This window comes from Zootoca vivipara, chromosome 3, assembly GCF_965207765.1.
Source record: "Zootoca vivipara chromosome 3, rZooViv2.hap1.1, whole genome shotgun sequence".
NCBI lineage: Eukaryota > Metazoa > Chordata > Lepidosauria > Squamata > Lacertidae > Zootoca > Zootoca vivipara.
In genome coordinates this window covers 13,670,875-13,688,472 of record NC_142586.1, presented here as the reverse complement: position 1 = coordinate 13,688,472, position 17,598 = coordinate 13,670,875, and the positions used below count along the sequence as shown (strand labels likewise).

At 41.5% G+C, this 17,598-nt stretch overlaps 1 protein-coding gene across 2 annotated transcripts in view; it reads right to left on the bottom strand.

Annotated features, from left to right (window-relative positions):
• The window catches only part of SPTLC3 (serine palmitoyltransferase long chain base subunit 3), a 65,002-nt gene that overhangs the window by 34,196 nt on the left and 13,208 nt on the right, over positions 1-17,598 (bottom strand). The window contains exons 1-2 of one of the 2 annotated variants that reach the window (XM_088665606.1): positions 12,608-12,962; positions 2,773-2,964 (exon numbers count right to left, since the gene is read on the bottom strand). In XM_088665606.1, coding sequence (XP_088521732.1) covers positions 2,773-2,964; positions 12,608-12,892 — 477 coding nt within the window. In that variant the 5' untranslated portion in view covers positions 12,893-12,962. Of the gene's footprint in view, positions 1-2,772; positions 2,965-12,607; positions 12,963-17,598 lie in introns of those variants that run through there. The other variant, XM_035110067.3, reaches the window with a different exon arrangement.

Here is a 17,598-nt window from a genome sequence, read left to right as displayed (position 1 = left end):
GGTAAGATTAGGAAGTCTAGGTTCAAATCCCTACTCAGCCATGAAGCTTCCCAAATATCGTTGGGCCAGTTAGTCACTTACTTTGCCTAACCCACCTTACAGGGCTGCTGCACAGATAAAATGGGGATAGGGAAAACAATGATAAGAGAACAGTAGTTCTAAGTTCCTTAGAGGAAAGGTGGAATTTAACACCCCCCCCCCCGCACAACTGATATTGTCCTCCAGTTATAGCATTCCATCCTAATACAGAGTTAAAACTTTGACATCTCTGAAGCATTCTAAGAACTACCTCCTTGGCCTTCGGGGTTGGAGATTAAAGATGGGCACATTTCAGTTGTTTTGGAGGGGTTTTTAGTTTGTCACCGACCCCCAAGTCTGCCACACTAGAGCAGGCTGAAAGTCTTAGTAAGATACATATAGTGTGATCTAGACTGGCAAGAGGTAGACTTTCATTGGTGGTGTTCTGGTATGTATGTATGTATGTATGTATGTATGTATGTATGTATGTATGTATGTATTAGGGTGATGACTTTTTTCATTTCCCCCCCTCAAAAATTATTTCCTGTAGCACAAATAGATGAACTTTGGCCTATTAATGACTAAAATGAGGTATATTCCATTGAAATATTTAAAAAGGTTACGCACAAACCATTTTTAATTTTTTTGTATGCCGTTTTACCATTTCATAAAATTGTATTAACAATTCTATATATATTTCGTATCAAATTTGGACACAACACCACATCCCACAATGGGGAGTGTTCTTAGCAACATAGGGTATACAAATGTCACACCTGTGCAAGGTAAAAGCCCCTTTTGGGGACCTCAAAACTCAGCCAGCAGACCCTGCCGGACATGCTGGGAAAAGAACCTACAGGAGAGGTAGCAAAACATCATCCTCTAGCGGCATCTATACTGTTACTGCAGCTTAAAAAAGCTTCCTTGTGTGTTTGATGACCCTATATAATGTTGTATATATGTGACTCTAGAGCTTGGGTTCAATTTTATATCTGCTTACAGTGACTTCAAAAATGGTCAAAAAACTGATAAATAAAAATTTTAAAATAATTTTGTGCGTGAGGTTTTTTTTTAAATCAAATCTCTTTGAAAGTAAGATTTTATCTAATCGTTAATGAAAGCTCATCAAATTATGATACAGGGAAATGAGGTTGTAAAAAAGTCACACCCTAGTATGTATGTATGTATGTATGTATGTATGTATGTATGTATGTATGTATGTATACCTCTATCAGAAAAGGCAAGACTGAAAAGCACTTTGTAAAATTAAAAGGGGGCTTAGCACACTAGCAGTGAGCAATGGGTCAGTGTGTCTGGCTGTTAACCAGAAGGTTGGTGGTTTGACACCACTCAAGGATGGCTGTGGGCAGGACTCCTGAATTGCAGGGGGCTGGACCAGATGGTCTTCATGGTCCCTTCTAATTCTACAATTCTGTGATTCTTGTGACATTGTAACACTATACTTTAGGGACAGTCTACTAGTGTGTCTATCACACAAGCCAGCCATGTGGTACTTAAAAGGGAAGCTTTCGCACTGACAAGTAAGCTATCTGTTAGATCAAATGGGTTGCCATTCCATTTTCCTGACAAGTGATTTGAAGACTAATAAGCAAATTAACAATGAACTTCTAACCAGGCATTTGATGTTTGGTAAGAAGTCCGCTTCCTTGCTTCCTTTAGGCATGCATAATATACCTGCCCCCTGAAACCAAACTACTTCAACACTGCATTTCCCCCCTGTGCTGGAAGCATTCCCTGCCAGGTCTCCCAATTTGCAAAAGGAAAAACATAACGCTTCAGACAGTGATGCTAAGTTGCATTTCTCTTACATAAACAGGCGAAAATGCAACGTGCTCTGCCGTCTTTTAGAAGAGATCATCTTTACTATCTGTAACCGGAGGTGACAACACACAGTTTCTCAGGTTGAGGTCAGTGAGTGTAGGAAGGGTAGGAAGAGAAAAGAGCACATGCATAATAGGAATACACCCTATGCTTTCCAGACACATCCCCAGGACTGGCTCACACCTACATTTTCATCATGGTGACAGGCGAGATTCTCAGTAGAATGTGTCAACCATCCCTATCCCTTAAAAAGTTATTTGCTGAGAGATTCAGAACCTCTTGAAATCTGCATGTGAGACCATCCATCTGCAAGTCATGTAGCTATGAATATGCATTCATAGGGTGGCATTCAAAAGACAAGTCTGATCATTCATATTTATTTATGTCCATTTCTGAACACCCTTTCCCCTAGAACTTGATAGATTTAAATTAAGATTTAAATTAAGATTCATAAGATCCAATTTAAGGAAGATTTTATTTTAAAGAAAAAAGCATTATATTCATATCACACATGCTAAATCTGAAATACTATTAGGGGTGTTGTTGTTTTGCAGGAGAAGGTAGAGAGCAGGCTGCACCCATTTATATCTCCCTCCACATTATTTAGTACACTAGTCAGATGACTTGGGTATTTTAGATATAAATTCAAAAATGAAAAAGGCAGGCATCTAAAACATGGGTGGTCCACTGTCAGTAAGGGATCTTTCTCCAACTGTGGCCTGACATATGCAGACTTCTGCCACAGATGTGTCTTGAGGCATCCTATGTCGGGGGATGGATGGAAAGCAGTATGGGAACCTGAGATCTGAAGGGCAAGTGACAGTCAAATCCTCCACCTACAACCCTGTTCTGGACATTCCGTTCCTGCTTGGGAAAGAATCAGAACATTCACCAGTTTTTAATTCTATATACCTTTTGTTCTTCCCGCTCTACAGCAACAATAGTTTTTTGGAGTCCACAAGCCCTCAAGAAGTCTCGCAGGTAGCCAAATGACGTTGCTACGACAAAACCCGCATACGTAAGGATAGACACATACATTGGTGCTTGTTCAAAGGACTCATTAAATGTTCGTTTGTAGATGCCTCCGTTTGGGACGCCATTTTCCTGAAAATGGAAATAAAGCAAGTTATAACAATAATTATTTCACTTGGGCATAAAACTACAGCGTTCCTTAAACAAATCTTGCTCTAAACACAGTTGTCTGATTCAACATCAATTGTCTGATTCTTGGCCACATCGCTGGTTGTCCTGCCCTCTGCCTGCCATCCATTTAAAATTAAGAGTCTTGGCTGGGAATCCAAATCCAAAACACTTTATTTCAGCTTTAAGCTCATAGACATAATAAAACAAGAACAGAAACGTGCACGATTTGATTTACAATTAAAAGGTAAAATAGCTTAAAGGATATACAGAATTAGATAAGGATATAATAAAAGAATTTCAAGTTGTATATAACAAGTCTTGGCTGGGATATAAGTAGAGACTTAGATGGGACTGAGCGTGTTGGTATATTTCTTGAGTGAGCCATTTTTGCTGTACCAAAAAGACACGGATGGAAATGCATGGAACATAGTGCTCTTGAAATAAACCACTGCTTCCTAGAACCAACTTCATGCTTGCCTCTTCATTTGCATTTTTGGTCTGAATCAGGAGTTACAATCTATCGATAATCTGATTCTGTTGGTTTAAAATAGCATGTCTGTAGGAAAGAGCACACTGTTCTAAACATTTACTGACTCATCCTAGAGGAGTTGCTCCATCTCAGTGAAAAGGAATATTCTAGTTCACATGCCTTTATTTACTGTATGGAATCTGGTGAAACTTTACTCCATATTGCTCTCTCCTCCCCGCCCCCAAATACAAAAGGTCTATGAATATGCAAACATGTTAATCATGGATAGGCCAAAGTTCAGTGGCAGAACATCTGCTTAACAAGAAGAGGGGTCCCAGGTCTGATTCCCAGCATCTCAAAACAGTGCTGAGAAAACCCTGCATCCAACTCTGGAGAGTTACTGCCCGTTATAGCAGAGAGGCAATGCTGAGGACTCATCAAGACTTGTGTGCTTTCCAGGAACAAATCCCACCGCTTTCCTCAAGGAAAACCCACTGTTTACTGATGAATTGAATGAAATGAATGCCAAACAAGTTTTCTGCAGATTGCGATTTGTACTGATTCAGCACTAAACACCAGGTTTTCCGGGGAAATTGACAGGATATATAAAAAGAACCGCCTAGATGCACCACTGGCCTGCCTCAGTATCAAATGTAAAGAGAAATTCAAACACATTTTCATAATAATTAGCCTGGAAAACAGCTAGCATTACTATTTATGTTGATAGCTATAATGTGAGAAACAGCCTAATGGACACAGGAAAGCACTATTGCCTTTAACTAGCCAAAAAACATTTATACTAAGGAGATAAGCGCAAAAGGAGAAGGGGTGGGAGAATGAGGATTCTAAAGCTTTCAGAAATAATTATTAGCATGTTGTAATCTCAGAAATCAGAGCTACCTTGAAGCATTATTATTGCACTGCTTCATGATTATTGATGAAGGCAGCATTTAATACGTCAGCGCAAGGAAATAGTTCATTGACACTGGCATCTAATGACTAATGCAGAGGTCGCAAACCTCCGGCCCATGAGACGCCCGGTCACCGAACCGCCTGCTCGACAAGTCTCGCCGAGTCGTGCCGGAAATCGCATCTGCACATGCCCAGACACATGCCCAGACACCGAAAATCACTTCTGTGCAGGCACGATTTCTGGCTTCCGGGCATGCACAGAAGCGATTTCCGGCGCCCTGGACATGCGCAGCTCCGGAAATCACTTCTACGCATGTCCGTCCCACAGACGCTTGTCTGTGGGAATGATCCGGCCCAGGGCTTGAAAACTTTGCTGACACCTGGACTAATGACTGCAGCTTGGGAACATACTTCCTCTTCATATCAAACTGCAGAGCACAGCTGTCACAGTATTTCAGTATTTGGAAACACATGCTTACAACCACCATTATTTGTACCTTGGGCAACAGCATTTGGTACTGAAATGACCAACTTCCATGAAAAACTCGCAATAGTAATGATAAATACTAATAAGTACTGCTTAATATTTATGCATTATTAGTGCAATTTACTACCAAAGATCTAAAGTTTATGTAATTTAATGCAGATTAATACACAAGTGCACTCTGTTCTGTTTTTTACAAGGTTTTATTGATTTTCAGTGTATAAAAACAAATGCAAAGAATTCCCCCATCCCAAACTACCTCACTTCTTCCCCCAGGGCAAATCAGTCCATTAAGTTTTGCCAAAGTCCAGTTTGTGATTTGGGTGGATGCCATTCTTCAGGATTATCAATGGAATATTTTAAAAGAGGGTGCCAAATTCCAATAACATCATCTGTGTCTCTTGTACTGTTCAGAGCTTGTAGTCTCTTTGCCTCCCCTCCCCAACCGATATAGCAACTGTCCACACATTCTGTTTCCAGTGAGATATTTGCAAATGTTCCAGTTCTTTCCAGTTACGCGCTACTAATATGTGTACTGCCAACGGAAGAAAAGTGGTTAATTCTTTGTTGCTTTTCTCTGAAAATGGTTAGCAGCGCCAAACCTGGGGTACATTCCACCTGTTGACCTGTGAGATAGCTTATTTCCATAAATGCACTCTGCCAGAAAGGCTATATATGTGGTCACACATCCACCACTTGGAATGTGGTACTTATCTCGTTGCAGCCTCTCCAGCATGGGGGTGAGAGTGTTTTGTTGAACGCACTCGTGTTTTTGAGCAACATGGGTAATTTATAAATAATGCCATCTAGCTTAGAACATAAATTTATAGAAGAACTCCAATTTAACTAATTTATAGAAGAACTCCAATGAAAAGTAAGAACCACAGGCGTGGCAAGAATCTTGTTTAACCAGGTAGTTTACCTATTCCCCCAAGCTGTATATTAGCACAAAGTTTGTAAGAGCAAGGGGTCTCTTCAGGTGAACCTTAAGAGGCCTTTCGTGGTTGATCTTCAAGGTAATTGTGTTCAACATTTGTGCTAATAATGAGACACAGAGATTTGGTACAGGCTAGCTATTTTTAGACTTGCCCATTGGGCGAATGAGCCCATACACACCTAAACAAGTTTGTGAAATTAACATATATCTTCAACATTATACAAATCTTGCTGGAGTAAGCATCTTTCTAGTACTGTTTGAGTATTAAACTAAAATGATTTATGTGCTTGGAATGGCATTTGAAAGATGAGGAAGTTAAATCGGTTATGATTCATTGGGCTAAAGATATTGGTCATAATATACAAATAGAGGATTGGGAAAAATTATGGAAAGATGGAATAAAATTTACTGCTTGCTGTGCATTGAAAGAAAACAATATGAAAATGATGTACAGGTGGTATATAACACCAGTGAAGTTAGCTAAAATGTACAAAACAGATAACAAATGTTGGAAATGTAAAGAAAAGGAGGGTACTTCTTGCTGTATGTGGTGGGAATGTAAGAAAGTGAAGGACTTCTGGGAAATGATTCATAGTGAATTGAAAAAAACGTTGAAATATACATTTGTTAAAAAACCAGAAGCCCTTCTATTGGGTATTGTGGGTACAGAAATTCACATGAATGATAAGAAATTGTTTTTATATGCAATAACTGCAGCAAGGATATTGTTAGCCCAAAGGTGGAAGCAAGAAGAAATGCCAACTAAAGAAGAATGGCAAGAGAAATTGATGAACTATGCTGAGATGGTGAGATTAACCGGGAAAATTTGGAACCAGCAGGACCAGACTTTCCTAAAGGAATGGAAGAAGTTTTCAATATATTTGGAAAGCAACTGTAACCAATTGACATCCCTTGTATATAAAATATTTGTGAAAAGAATTAAGAATAGGTATTAAGATTTGAATTTATAGCAATAGCTATAGTAACAAAACGCATGATTAGAAAAGATTTAAGAAAAACCATCAGTTGAGGTTGAAGGAAGTATTCGGCTATGATAGCCAAAGATGTTGAAATGATGTTTAAAAGAATGATATGCTGGAAAATATGTGTAAAAAACAATAAAAATTATTATTTTTTAAAAAAAGATTTACGTGCTGTTTAAAACTTTGCACATGAAGCAATGGGCAAATTAATTGTGAGGGCTCTGATGTTTTAGTTCAGGAAGATCTAGATTCCTCCACATTTTAACAAACGGTTGCAGGTCACACACACCCATCTCCCTGAAGAGCAGCCAGCGGCCAAGACAAGGTGAAATCACTGGCCACTGTAGAATTCTTCTCTAGTTTTGTTCTCTTCCAAAGTTCACCAGAAACCCTAAAAATGCTTATGGAACAACCTGAAAGCAGCAAAACTCTACATGCCTCCCTTGTAAGAGAATTTGTATAACTCCAAGTCAGCAACTTGCCTTCCTGGAGAAATACAACAGGCCTTCACTTCAATTCAGTGAAGGAACCACTAGCAATTTATTAATTTGCTCTTGGTCTACTCTGTTCCAATATCATTTAAAAAATGAACCATTATTGCACATGCATATGGAATTATTTGGCTGGATATGATTGTATTAACCCCCTAATTAAGGCACAGAAACTTAAATACACCTTCTTGGAAAAACTTGAGATTATCAGTAAACTAGAGTACAGTACCTTATCAGTAGGCCCAGTATGCAACCAAATAGTCTTTGGTACAGGGCCCTCTGGTGGTCAGCTTTCAAGCTTGGCTATATTTTAGGTACAGTGTACCTGTTTTTAGGCCCCTTTATTTAAGTTCAAGGCTTTTGACTAGAAAAGGAGTTACAAACCTTTCTTTTCCTTTTCCTTCTTTTTTTTTGCAACTTATAGGACTTGACCACGTAGCTATAAAAGACAAATGGATGCTTTCAAACACAATTTTCTATTCCTATTACATCTTGCAATTACTTTTGCCAGATTATTTAGTACGTTTCTCAATATTCAAGTCTGTAAAAGTAAACTTTATTACTTGTTGACAGATGGCCGTGGCGAATTTTAAAATGTCATACAAGTGTCTTATTTGGAGGAATAGATGAGCACTTTTCACTGCTTTTGTTAGAACAGGTATCTGAAAAGTCCTTTTGGATTTCAATGCAAAGGTGCCTGTTATGCAACACAATTCTTACCTATGTTTTATTACTCTGAAGTACAGTATTTACTTGACTCTAATGCTCACTTCCCTGCATGTCCCTCTGTCTTTTATATTAACAGAAAACTCACTTCTGAGTGTGGATCCTTATGTAGCCAAAACCACACCATCCCACCAACAGCATACGAATCCATATGGTTAACCTGACCCACAACACTCACCCCCTTGCTCACAAACAAAACAAACACCACAGCTAACCACAAAGGAACAACCAGATCCTAGGCCAACCCCAGCATCTCTCACCAACAAAGGAAAACAAGCGAACAACAGAGAACCTATGCAAACGTCGCTGACAAGAAAAAACCCACCCCACCCCACCCACCCTCCCTCCACCTACTATCCTCCCCTCACCAATGTCTCAACAAACGAAACTGAGTTGTAAAAATCTTAAGAGAGACATTGCTCTTATCTTTGTAAACCAAGAAAATCCTTAATAAAAATGATTTTTAAAAAACAAACCACACCATCCATGCACAAGAGGGAAGGTGTGGGGAACCCAAATGTTTACAGACGTACAAACTTCTTTAGGATGAAAAAAACCCCAAAACAACACAAGGAAGACCTAAACATGCTCAGTAGTTTCAGAATATTGACCATCTATTGGGGGAGAAGGAAGGAAATAGAAAACCGAGGAACCGAAATAATAAGTGGTATAGAATATTGAGGAAAAGAGCAGAGATAGCCTGAAGGAATTCTGAATAGGAGCATTCTAAACACTACAACCATTTGTTGCTGGCCCAACTTGTCCACCATAATTCAATTTCAAGAACAAACCAATGTGCCCACCAGACCAAGCACAAAATCAAAAGTTTGTGCTATTAATCTTCACTTGTCAAGTCTTGAGATACCCTGGGGACAAAACCTGGAATTTTTGAACTCAGAATCTGGCAACCCTAATCACAAATTGCACAAGCTTTGTCTAGTAAAAAAACCCCAGCTTTTACAGATTCAAAGTCACCATGCACCCCTCCAACTTGGCATCCACTTTCATGTCATTGTCCTTCTCTATGAATTCCTACATCACAATGCTTTTCTCCTTTCATTGTTCTTCCCTGGAAATCACTTGTTACATCATTAGGCCATACATGAAATTGTTGATGACATAACAAAACAACTGCTTCAGATTATCTATCAAGGATGGTTGTAACACTATCTCTGGAAGGAGTACGCTAGGCTTGGCCTCAATACACCAATAGTCCTGGTGGTATCCTTTTTTCATATACACTGTTGGATGCTGCCCCCTTTTATACCAAAAAATGGACCCAGCGTATCCAGATATTGAAATCTTTCCAATGTTAGAGAAAAGTACTGCATTGCTGCCTGGTGTTTAGGAATAACAAGACACCAGTTACTGACAATAAGATGGAATGGACTTTTAATTTAGCTTCACCATGACAAAAGGGAGACTCTGAATTTAGACAAGCTGATCTGCACAAAAATGTCTTCCCGACAATTCTTAAGCAAGAACTAAGTTTGACAGCCTGCAACTTGGACTAGCGTGTCTTTTTCATTTAGCACCATGAAAGTTGAGAACTAGAAGCTCAAAAGAGATACCAGGAACAAGAAGTATAAAGAACATGAAGAAACAAGAAAACAGTTGCATATAGAAGTCTTGCGTATGCTATCCTTGTTGAACTCGTGCGTTGGTGCTTCCCATCAGCACCTAGTTGGCCACTGTGAGAATGCCTTGGGCCACCCCTGCATGCCAGGAGTTTCTATGTTCAATTTAGTATTTGGAAACAATACCTGGTCTAAGGAGAAACATACTGGAACAAGCTAATAACCCACCTGGTCCATCCTGTTTTCACTGCTCAAAGCTAAAGGACAACATGGTACACAAAAACTAGCTGGGGTGAACACTGGTGACAGGATAGTGTCCTTCACTGCATCTGAAGCAGCAGGCTAGAACAGGGCCCCAGAATTTCACTTAAGAAAAGGAAGAACTTGCCAGCTATGAGTCTTTGTAATTGTCTTGTTTAGGTCATGAAAGATCGAACCCTCACCATCTATAAATAAATAAATATCATGTTTTGATCCTAATCAGAAAGATTACAAGCGATGAGTGGTTTAGTTTCCATTTCAAAATATATAAATACAATATCCCCTAGTCATAGAAATGTACCATATTAGCAAAGTTGCATCAAGGCTGGAATATACCTGAAGGAATATACCCAGTATACCTGAAAGAGAGTCTTCACCCCCATGGTTTTTAATATTTTTTAATATTTTGTTGGAAGCCGCCCAGAGTGGCTGGGGAAACCCAGCCAAATGGGTGGGGTATAAATAAATAAATAAATTATTATTATTATTATTATTATTATTATGGTTCAGCCTGGACACTGAGGTCCAGCTCTAAGGGCCTTCTGGCGGTTCCCTCACTGCAAGAAGTGAAGCTACAGGGAACCAGGCAGAGGACCTTCTCGGTAGTGGCACCCGCCCTGTGGAACGCCCTCCCATCAAATGCCAAGGAATTAAAAAACTATCTGACTTTTAGAAGACACCTGAAGGCAGCCCTGTTTAGGGAAGTTTTTAATGTTTGATGTTTTATCGTGTTTTTAATATTCTGTTGGTAGCTGCCCAGAGTGCCTGGGAAAACCCAGCCAGATGGGCAGGGTCTAAACAAACAAACAAACAAATAATAAATAAAGTGGGCATTGATTAACAAAATGACATGATCTCACTTTTCAAGGGGACCTTCCATTTGTCTTACTTTTAGCCTATTGTACTCTACCTCGTCCTCGTCTCTCTGCTATCTTCATCTTCAAATTCCTTATGCATTTTTTCCTTCCCTTGGAGGCCAAGTATCCCTCACCCTAGTACTGAGCTTTGAAGATTCTTCCATTATATAAAACAAAACAAAAAAATCATTGAACTGCCCTGAGGCACTTCCTTATTGTAACTGGGTTTATTAAGGTTACACAGGTATTACCAGTGTTTGCTGCGACAGGCACATTTCTCAACATACAGTTGCCATGCCAAGGGGAGTAACAGCAAAACATGAAAAAGTACTGGGGTGTGTGGGGTGTGCTGGCAATACTAGCCATGAAAAGAGTGTCTCCCAAGAGGATTTTTGTTATCTTTTCAGTGCCAGGCAAATATCTTATTGCTCTTGTTGATGCTTTTAATTTCTGCCTTGTATTTAATTGTTGCATTTTATTCTTTGATGCCCAGGAACATGTGCTATTTTATTTATTTCATAAAATGTATACACTGCTTGATTGTAAAATAAAGCTCCAAAATGTCAAAGCAGTTGACAAAGAGAATAAAACAACAAAAGTATCAGTAGAAACCAACTCTTTAAAACATCGGAAAAAATTAGAACCAGCAATAAATTATAAACAGATTAAAGCAGGTATCCCCAACCTTCGGCCTTCCAGATGTTTTGGACTACAATTCCCATCATCCCTGACCACTGGTCCTGTTAGCTAGGGATCATGGGAGTTGTAGGCCAAAACATTTGGAGGGCCGCAGGTTGGGGATGCCTGGATTAAACCATACATCAACATGCTACACATCTGGGTAGGCTTGTCTAAACAAAAGCATTTATAGAAAGCACCTGCCTGATGTCAATAGGAAGGGGGTTCCAGAGAGTAGGTGCTGCCACAACTAAATATCAATTTCTTACAAATGTGCAACAGGTATTCTGTGGCACCTTTAACAGGGCCATTCTACAGATCAAAGCTGTCAAAGTGGGCATATATGGGGTAAGGCAATCTGACAAATAAACTGCCCCCAAGTTGTTAAGGGCTTTAAAAATACTAAGACACTTCAACCCGGCCCAGCAACAAATTGGCAACCAGCGCATATCTCTGAGCACAGGTGTTATATGCTGACACGCCACATAAAGCACATTCCACTAATCCATTCTTGAATGCATAAACTACTGTGGTGAGACTTTGCTTGCCCAGGAATGGTTGTAGTTGCCATACCAACTGCAGTTGGTAAAAGGCACTCCTAGCTACAGAAACTACCTGCACCTCCAGTGACAGAGCACCTGCCAGACTGCAAACCTGCTCCTTCAGGAGGAGTGCAGCCCCATCCTGAGCAAGCAATTGACCAATTTATTGGACGTGGGAACTGCTCACCCACAGTGCCTCTGTTCTGCCAGGATTTAAGCTCACCTGGGTCTTCTTCATCCATCTCACCACTGCATCCAAGCAATGCCCCCAGGGACTGTGCAACCTTTCTCAATTCAGACGCTAAGGAGACCTAGCATACTCATGGCAATGATCCCAAGGATCACTCCCGGAGGTTTCATATAGATATTAGATAGCACGGGGGAGGAGAGACAGTGCCCTGCAGCACCACGTAACTTAACTGTCAAGGCGCTGAAAGGCATTCTCCCAATACTACTCTCCAGATTTGGTGCCCCCCCCCCCCAAATGGTGTGTTAAGTATGTGAAGAGAACCTTGCCGGATCCTGCCCAAGGCCCACCTAGCCCAGCATCCTGTCCTCACAGGATGATGAAGGAAAGCCTGCAAACAGGAGGGCGTGCAATGGGAACATTATTCTGGGCACCACGGAAGCCATTAACGTGGCACGTTGAGAAGGCCCGCGTTAAAACCCTTTGGGACCACGGGTTACCTCCGCGGATCCCTCCAAAGACAATGCTACTCCGCTCTGGGCGTTGGGTCGCCCCTCTTCCCCGCCTCGGGGCTGCTCCTTTTCGTTGCCTATCCTCGGCGAGCTCGGCCCGCACTTCTCTTTCAAAACGTCAATCACCAGCTCTGCCCCGTGCCGCCTGGGCGCCTCTTGGCGCTCTCCTCCCTGCCGTGAAGGCGTGTGCCCTCCTTCCATGTAGGCCATGATCTCCCTCCATGTCTCCCAGGGGAGACGGCCCATCCATTTTTCCAGTCCTTTCAACCCCATCGAGAAATGTGTGGTTTTTTTTAAGGAACTGGCGCCTTCGGGCTCTCTTCTTCACCTTCCTCAGGCCTTTATAAACCTTCCCTCCTTTACAGCCTTTCCTCCAAGCTCTTCCAGGATTCAAACAAGCTCCTTCATCAGAAACCGAGAACTCTCACAAAAATGGCTCATTTCAAGGAAAGGCGGCAGCAAGGGGAGGGGAGGGGAAGGTTCTTTTGAGTCTTCTCACCCCTTCAGTCTTTTTTTAATAAAAAAAATAACTTAGTTATACACACAATATAAAAGCACGCTTAAGGCTCCCTTCATCTCCTGAGCGGTGTTAGAAGAACTGTCTCTTGGGAGGCGAGACGTCAAATTCACAGGACACTTTTTTTGGTGGGAAACCTACAAAAGCCTGTGCTAAACTCTGAAGAGTCCCTGAGGGGTAAAAAGGAGGGCCTGCCTGTTCCCATAGTAACAGGCCTAGTGGCTTGTTGCGAACCGCCCTGAGCGCTACTGTAGATGATGGGCAGTATGCAAATTTAATAAATAATAATAATATTAAATAATAGCTGCTAGTGGATCCATTAACCCTTCAGAAAGAGAGAAACACTTTGCACTTGCTTGAAGTTTGCTCAGATAGAATTCTACTAGCTTTGGCCCATTATGCTGTACTGTTCATAGTTAAATCCACCCTGATCACACATTTCCACAGAGAAATGCAGGAGTGTTGGTCAGGTGTACATACTTGGAAGGCGTTTTTAAATTTGCTGGGCTATTAACATACTGTACATCCAATACACCTATCTTTATATGTAGGGTTGCCAAGCTCAATAGAGGACAGGACATCTGTGCCTTTAATTGCCCTGCTCTCTTTTGAATCTGGAAACCTTAAAGAGAAACCAGCAGACCCTGATTCTCTTTGGGGGAATACTGGTTTGCACCACCTTTTTTTCTCTCAAACTTGTTGTTGGCAGGACTTGTAAATTAAATTTCTTTTATGGCATTATGAATTTATCTATCATGAATTCTAGGGAAATCACATTTTTCCCTCCTCTTGACCATACTCCTCCCATTTATGGCCCTGTAAAGTATCCCCTCATTCAACCAGAGCATGCACTGCAAACTTTGCCACACATACCATGCATTGGACACTTTACCACACTCTACCTCCCAGTTTTTCCTTGTTTCCTAAGTATCTGTTTGTCAAGGGACCTCTTCCCTACTGACTACTAACATACACATTTTCCTCCTCCCTTTGCCTTTTACCCAAAGCGCCTGGTTTTCCCAGTTGACCTCTGATTAACTGAGTACTAGCAACACGCTGGAGATGTGATCAGGAACTCCCTTCCCCTCATTAAAGGGGGCCAATTCCCTTCAAGGTACCTTTTCCCTTTCTACTTACCCCAGCCGGCTTTTCCTGTTCTTCCCTTCCAACCTCGGTCCTTTTGCCTCTTCGTTCAGGGCACGGAAACTCAAGGGCCACCTCTGATCCTCCGGAAAAAGTCTGCCGGTGTGCACCAGACCAGAGGCGCCGTTAGGAATCTGCGCCCTGTCCAGTGGGGCAAAAGGGGACTGCCTCTGGTTCAGGGAAATGCCCTCATCCGAGTCACGGCACCAGAAATGTTAGGACACCAGAAATGTAATATGGATGATTGGCTTCCCAAATTGACCAGACGAAATCTCAGGCAGTTGTACATATTATAAAACAGATTTATTAAAACATTTATTGCAATAAATGGTGGCAGTGAGAATGAGTTTCTCATTCTGCCCAACCCATGGGCATACACAGAGTGCTTTTATACCTTTTTGACAGAGTGAAGGCCAGCCTTTCTGCAGTACTTCATCAACCAATCAAGAGAGAGCACCCCAAGATGCAAAGTCATTTACCTAACTCCACTAAGTGGCGTTATGTACCTGGTACTTTCATACACGTGTAACTGCGGTTTTGTGGCAGGGCTACATCCTCTGACAGTGGGTTGAAACAGGCCCTGTCTAGTTTGCTAGAGTTTCTCAGAAGTGCTGTGTGTGGTTAGATCTTTGCATTAGATGTGCAAACATGCTGTGCCTGTGTGCAAAGTGCTGTCTGGTTTACTTTCTATCAGAGGCAGAGAGATTTAGAAAATGGAGTTCCTCTTGCTTTTAGGGCCTGCATGGCCTGACCAGGATTATTCTGGCCCTGGTCATTGCCACCCTATATTGGGAAAGTGTTTTACTGTCCTAGAAAGGTCCAAAGGATGATGTGTAGCAGAATGTTTTCTACTATATGTGCTCCCACAGAGGGCTTATCCACACTTCCTCTTAGTCCTGCTGCTTTTTTCTCAGGGAAAACTGCTCTTTAGCGCTCATTTGGAGTAAATGGCAATTCGTTAATTAAATCATGTTAGTAGTTCAGTTGCTTTTAGATATTGAGATGTTTAATCAACCATGTGGCATACTTGCATTACTCAATACGGTTGAAATCCATCATGTAATCATGTTAGGGTTTAAGTAAAAAATGCAAAACAAAACAAAGCGGAGGCTTCTACGGTAAAAGGGTTCAAGACATACAAATGAACACAATGCAGGAATACTGTTGTTGACAGAAACCACATCCGTGGGTTCTGGAAAAAGCCATGGGAGAGAGACTAATGAAGTCACATAACATGTAATCAGCTGACTAAACACAAATAGGACGTTAAATAGGACGTTAAATAGACATAAAACTAAATGAGGAAGCTAAGCTATAGATTGTTACAGAAGCACAAGACAGATCTTTTTATTCTGTTTTTCCATAACCCAACCCACAAAACATTTAAAGTTCAATTGAACAAAACTAACAAAATAAATATATAAAATCAGCACCAGCACCAATCTACATAATTTTTTTTATAAGAAACAAAAACAAAAAAGACCTAACCTTTCTCCTGGAAGACATACCTATTTCAGAAAGGAGTTTCAAAGGGAAGTTGCAAGTAAGGAAATGGTTCAGGCCCAATTCTGAGCGTCTACAGAAAACCTCAAGCTGCCAGGCCACAAGGTTGGGGGCGGGGGCGGTATACACATTAAGTGGTACTCCTTCAGACATTCTGACATCCAGTGTCCAGATAATTTAAAGGCAAGTAAAGCTCAAAATAAAAGAGAAGGGCAGGTGAAAATGCAAAAATGTGTCAGAAAATGCAATACACGCAACAATACAATATACGTTTTGGCATATCACCTCAATCGGGGCAAATGCATTTCTATGCCATTTAGTGCTACCACCCCATAACATGGAGCTATGCACCAATGCTATTGAGTGTGCTGCTTGGATGTTGGGCCGTGAGATGGAGCTGTCAGGGCACTTGCACTATGTTTTGTGCTTTCTATATATCCCTAATAATATACTGAGCACTGCTTGTTAACGGGTGATGTAACTTTAACTCTGGATGTGCAAACAAGGAGTTTTCACTGCTATTTCCTGCCTCCTCTCCCATAACCAGCACAAGTTTCATTAACAAGCCTTACTGTATTCACTAGGGTTTTCAGAAGTGAATATACACCACTTCGGGAACATGTTGGGAAGCAGTTTATAAATATCGACTAGTAGCCCTAAATTCAATGAGTCAGAATGTGTGTTATTTGCTTGGTATCTACAATTGGGTGGGTTTTCTGTACTTCATTGTTTGCTTCATCACAGGGTCAACACATTTTTGCTCACCTTACCTGCCAACCAAAAATTTGTCATGGCCAGGATGGCTCCTGCTGCCCCCCGCCCCCCTGCTTCAAGGCTTGTTCCTGATATTGTACTACAACTCTGAAACACAACAATAGATGAGAGGAAGTTCGCCTGGTCTTCTCTTAGGCCCTAACCTCCCACCCCTCAACAATTCAAAAGCTGTAGCAGGGTGGAGAACAGATGCTTTCTCTGCCTCTGCAGTCAACATGAGAATGCTTGGGTGCAGAGGTGGAGCAAATCCACACACCTCCACCTTAATTTGGAAGGGAGAAGTAGAGAGGCATCAGTTTCTTCTTCCCCTACATCCCTGGGTACTCAAATCTAGGAGCACCTGTGCGACTCGGGGGCAAATCCACACACCTCTTCCTTTTCACTTGGATTTGGAAGGGGGAGGTGCATTGCCTGATTGTCTTGTCTTTGTGTCCAGTAGGCATTTTGGGTGTGGCTGTGGCGCTCATGCCAGATCAAGTCACTGAGTGCCTTGCCTCCTCTATCCATCTCTGAAGCTTGAGATGCAAGACAGATACTGTTATGGCTGTTAATAAGCACAGCCAAGACCAAGACCAGGCTTCAGTCGGATAACTCAGTCGGTAGAGCATGAGACTCTTAATCCCAGGGTCATAGGTTTGAGCTCCACATTGGGTAAAAGATTCCTGCATTCCCTCGTGGCATCTTCCAACTCTATGATCACAGAGATGAAGATGGAGCAGGGTTCGTCTCCTTTCTGGCTCTACGTTCAGAAGAAGCCTACATCTTGATGGCCAAAGACTAACTCCCCTTCTCCCCATGGCCAGGGTGGGATTATAGAAACTTGGTCAGTATTGTAAGCAGAATGCTGCAAGCAGTGGGTGCTCATAAAGAAGTCCAAGGCAGTATTATGGTGAAACCTGACACCAGGCTAGTAGAAAGTACTGGTTGCCTAACCAAATAACCCCTGTCCAAGTTGTATAGTCTCCTCAGCAGTTTTATAGCCTTGCCACTGCATTCTGCAGTGCTGAGTTTCCAAGCACTTTCCCCACAGTGACCCAAAGGA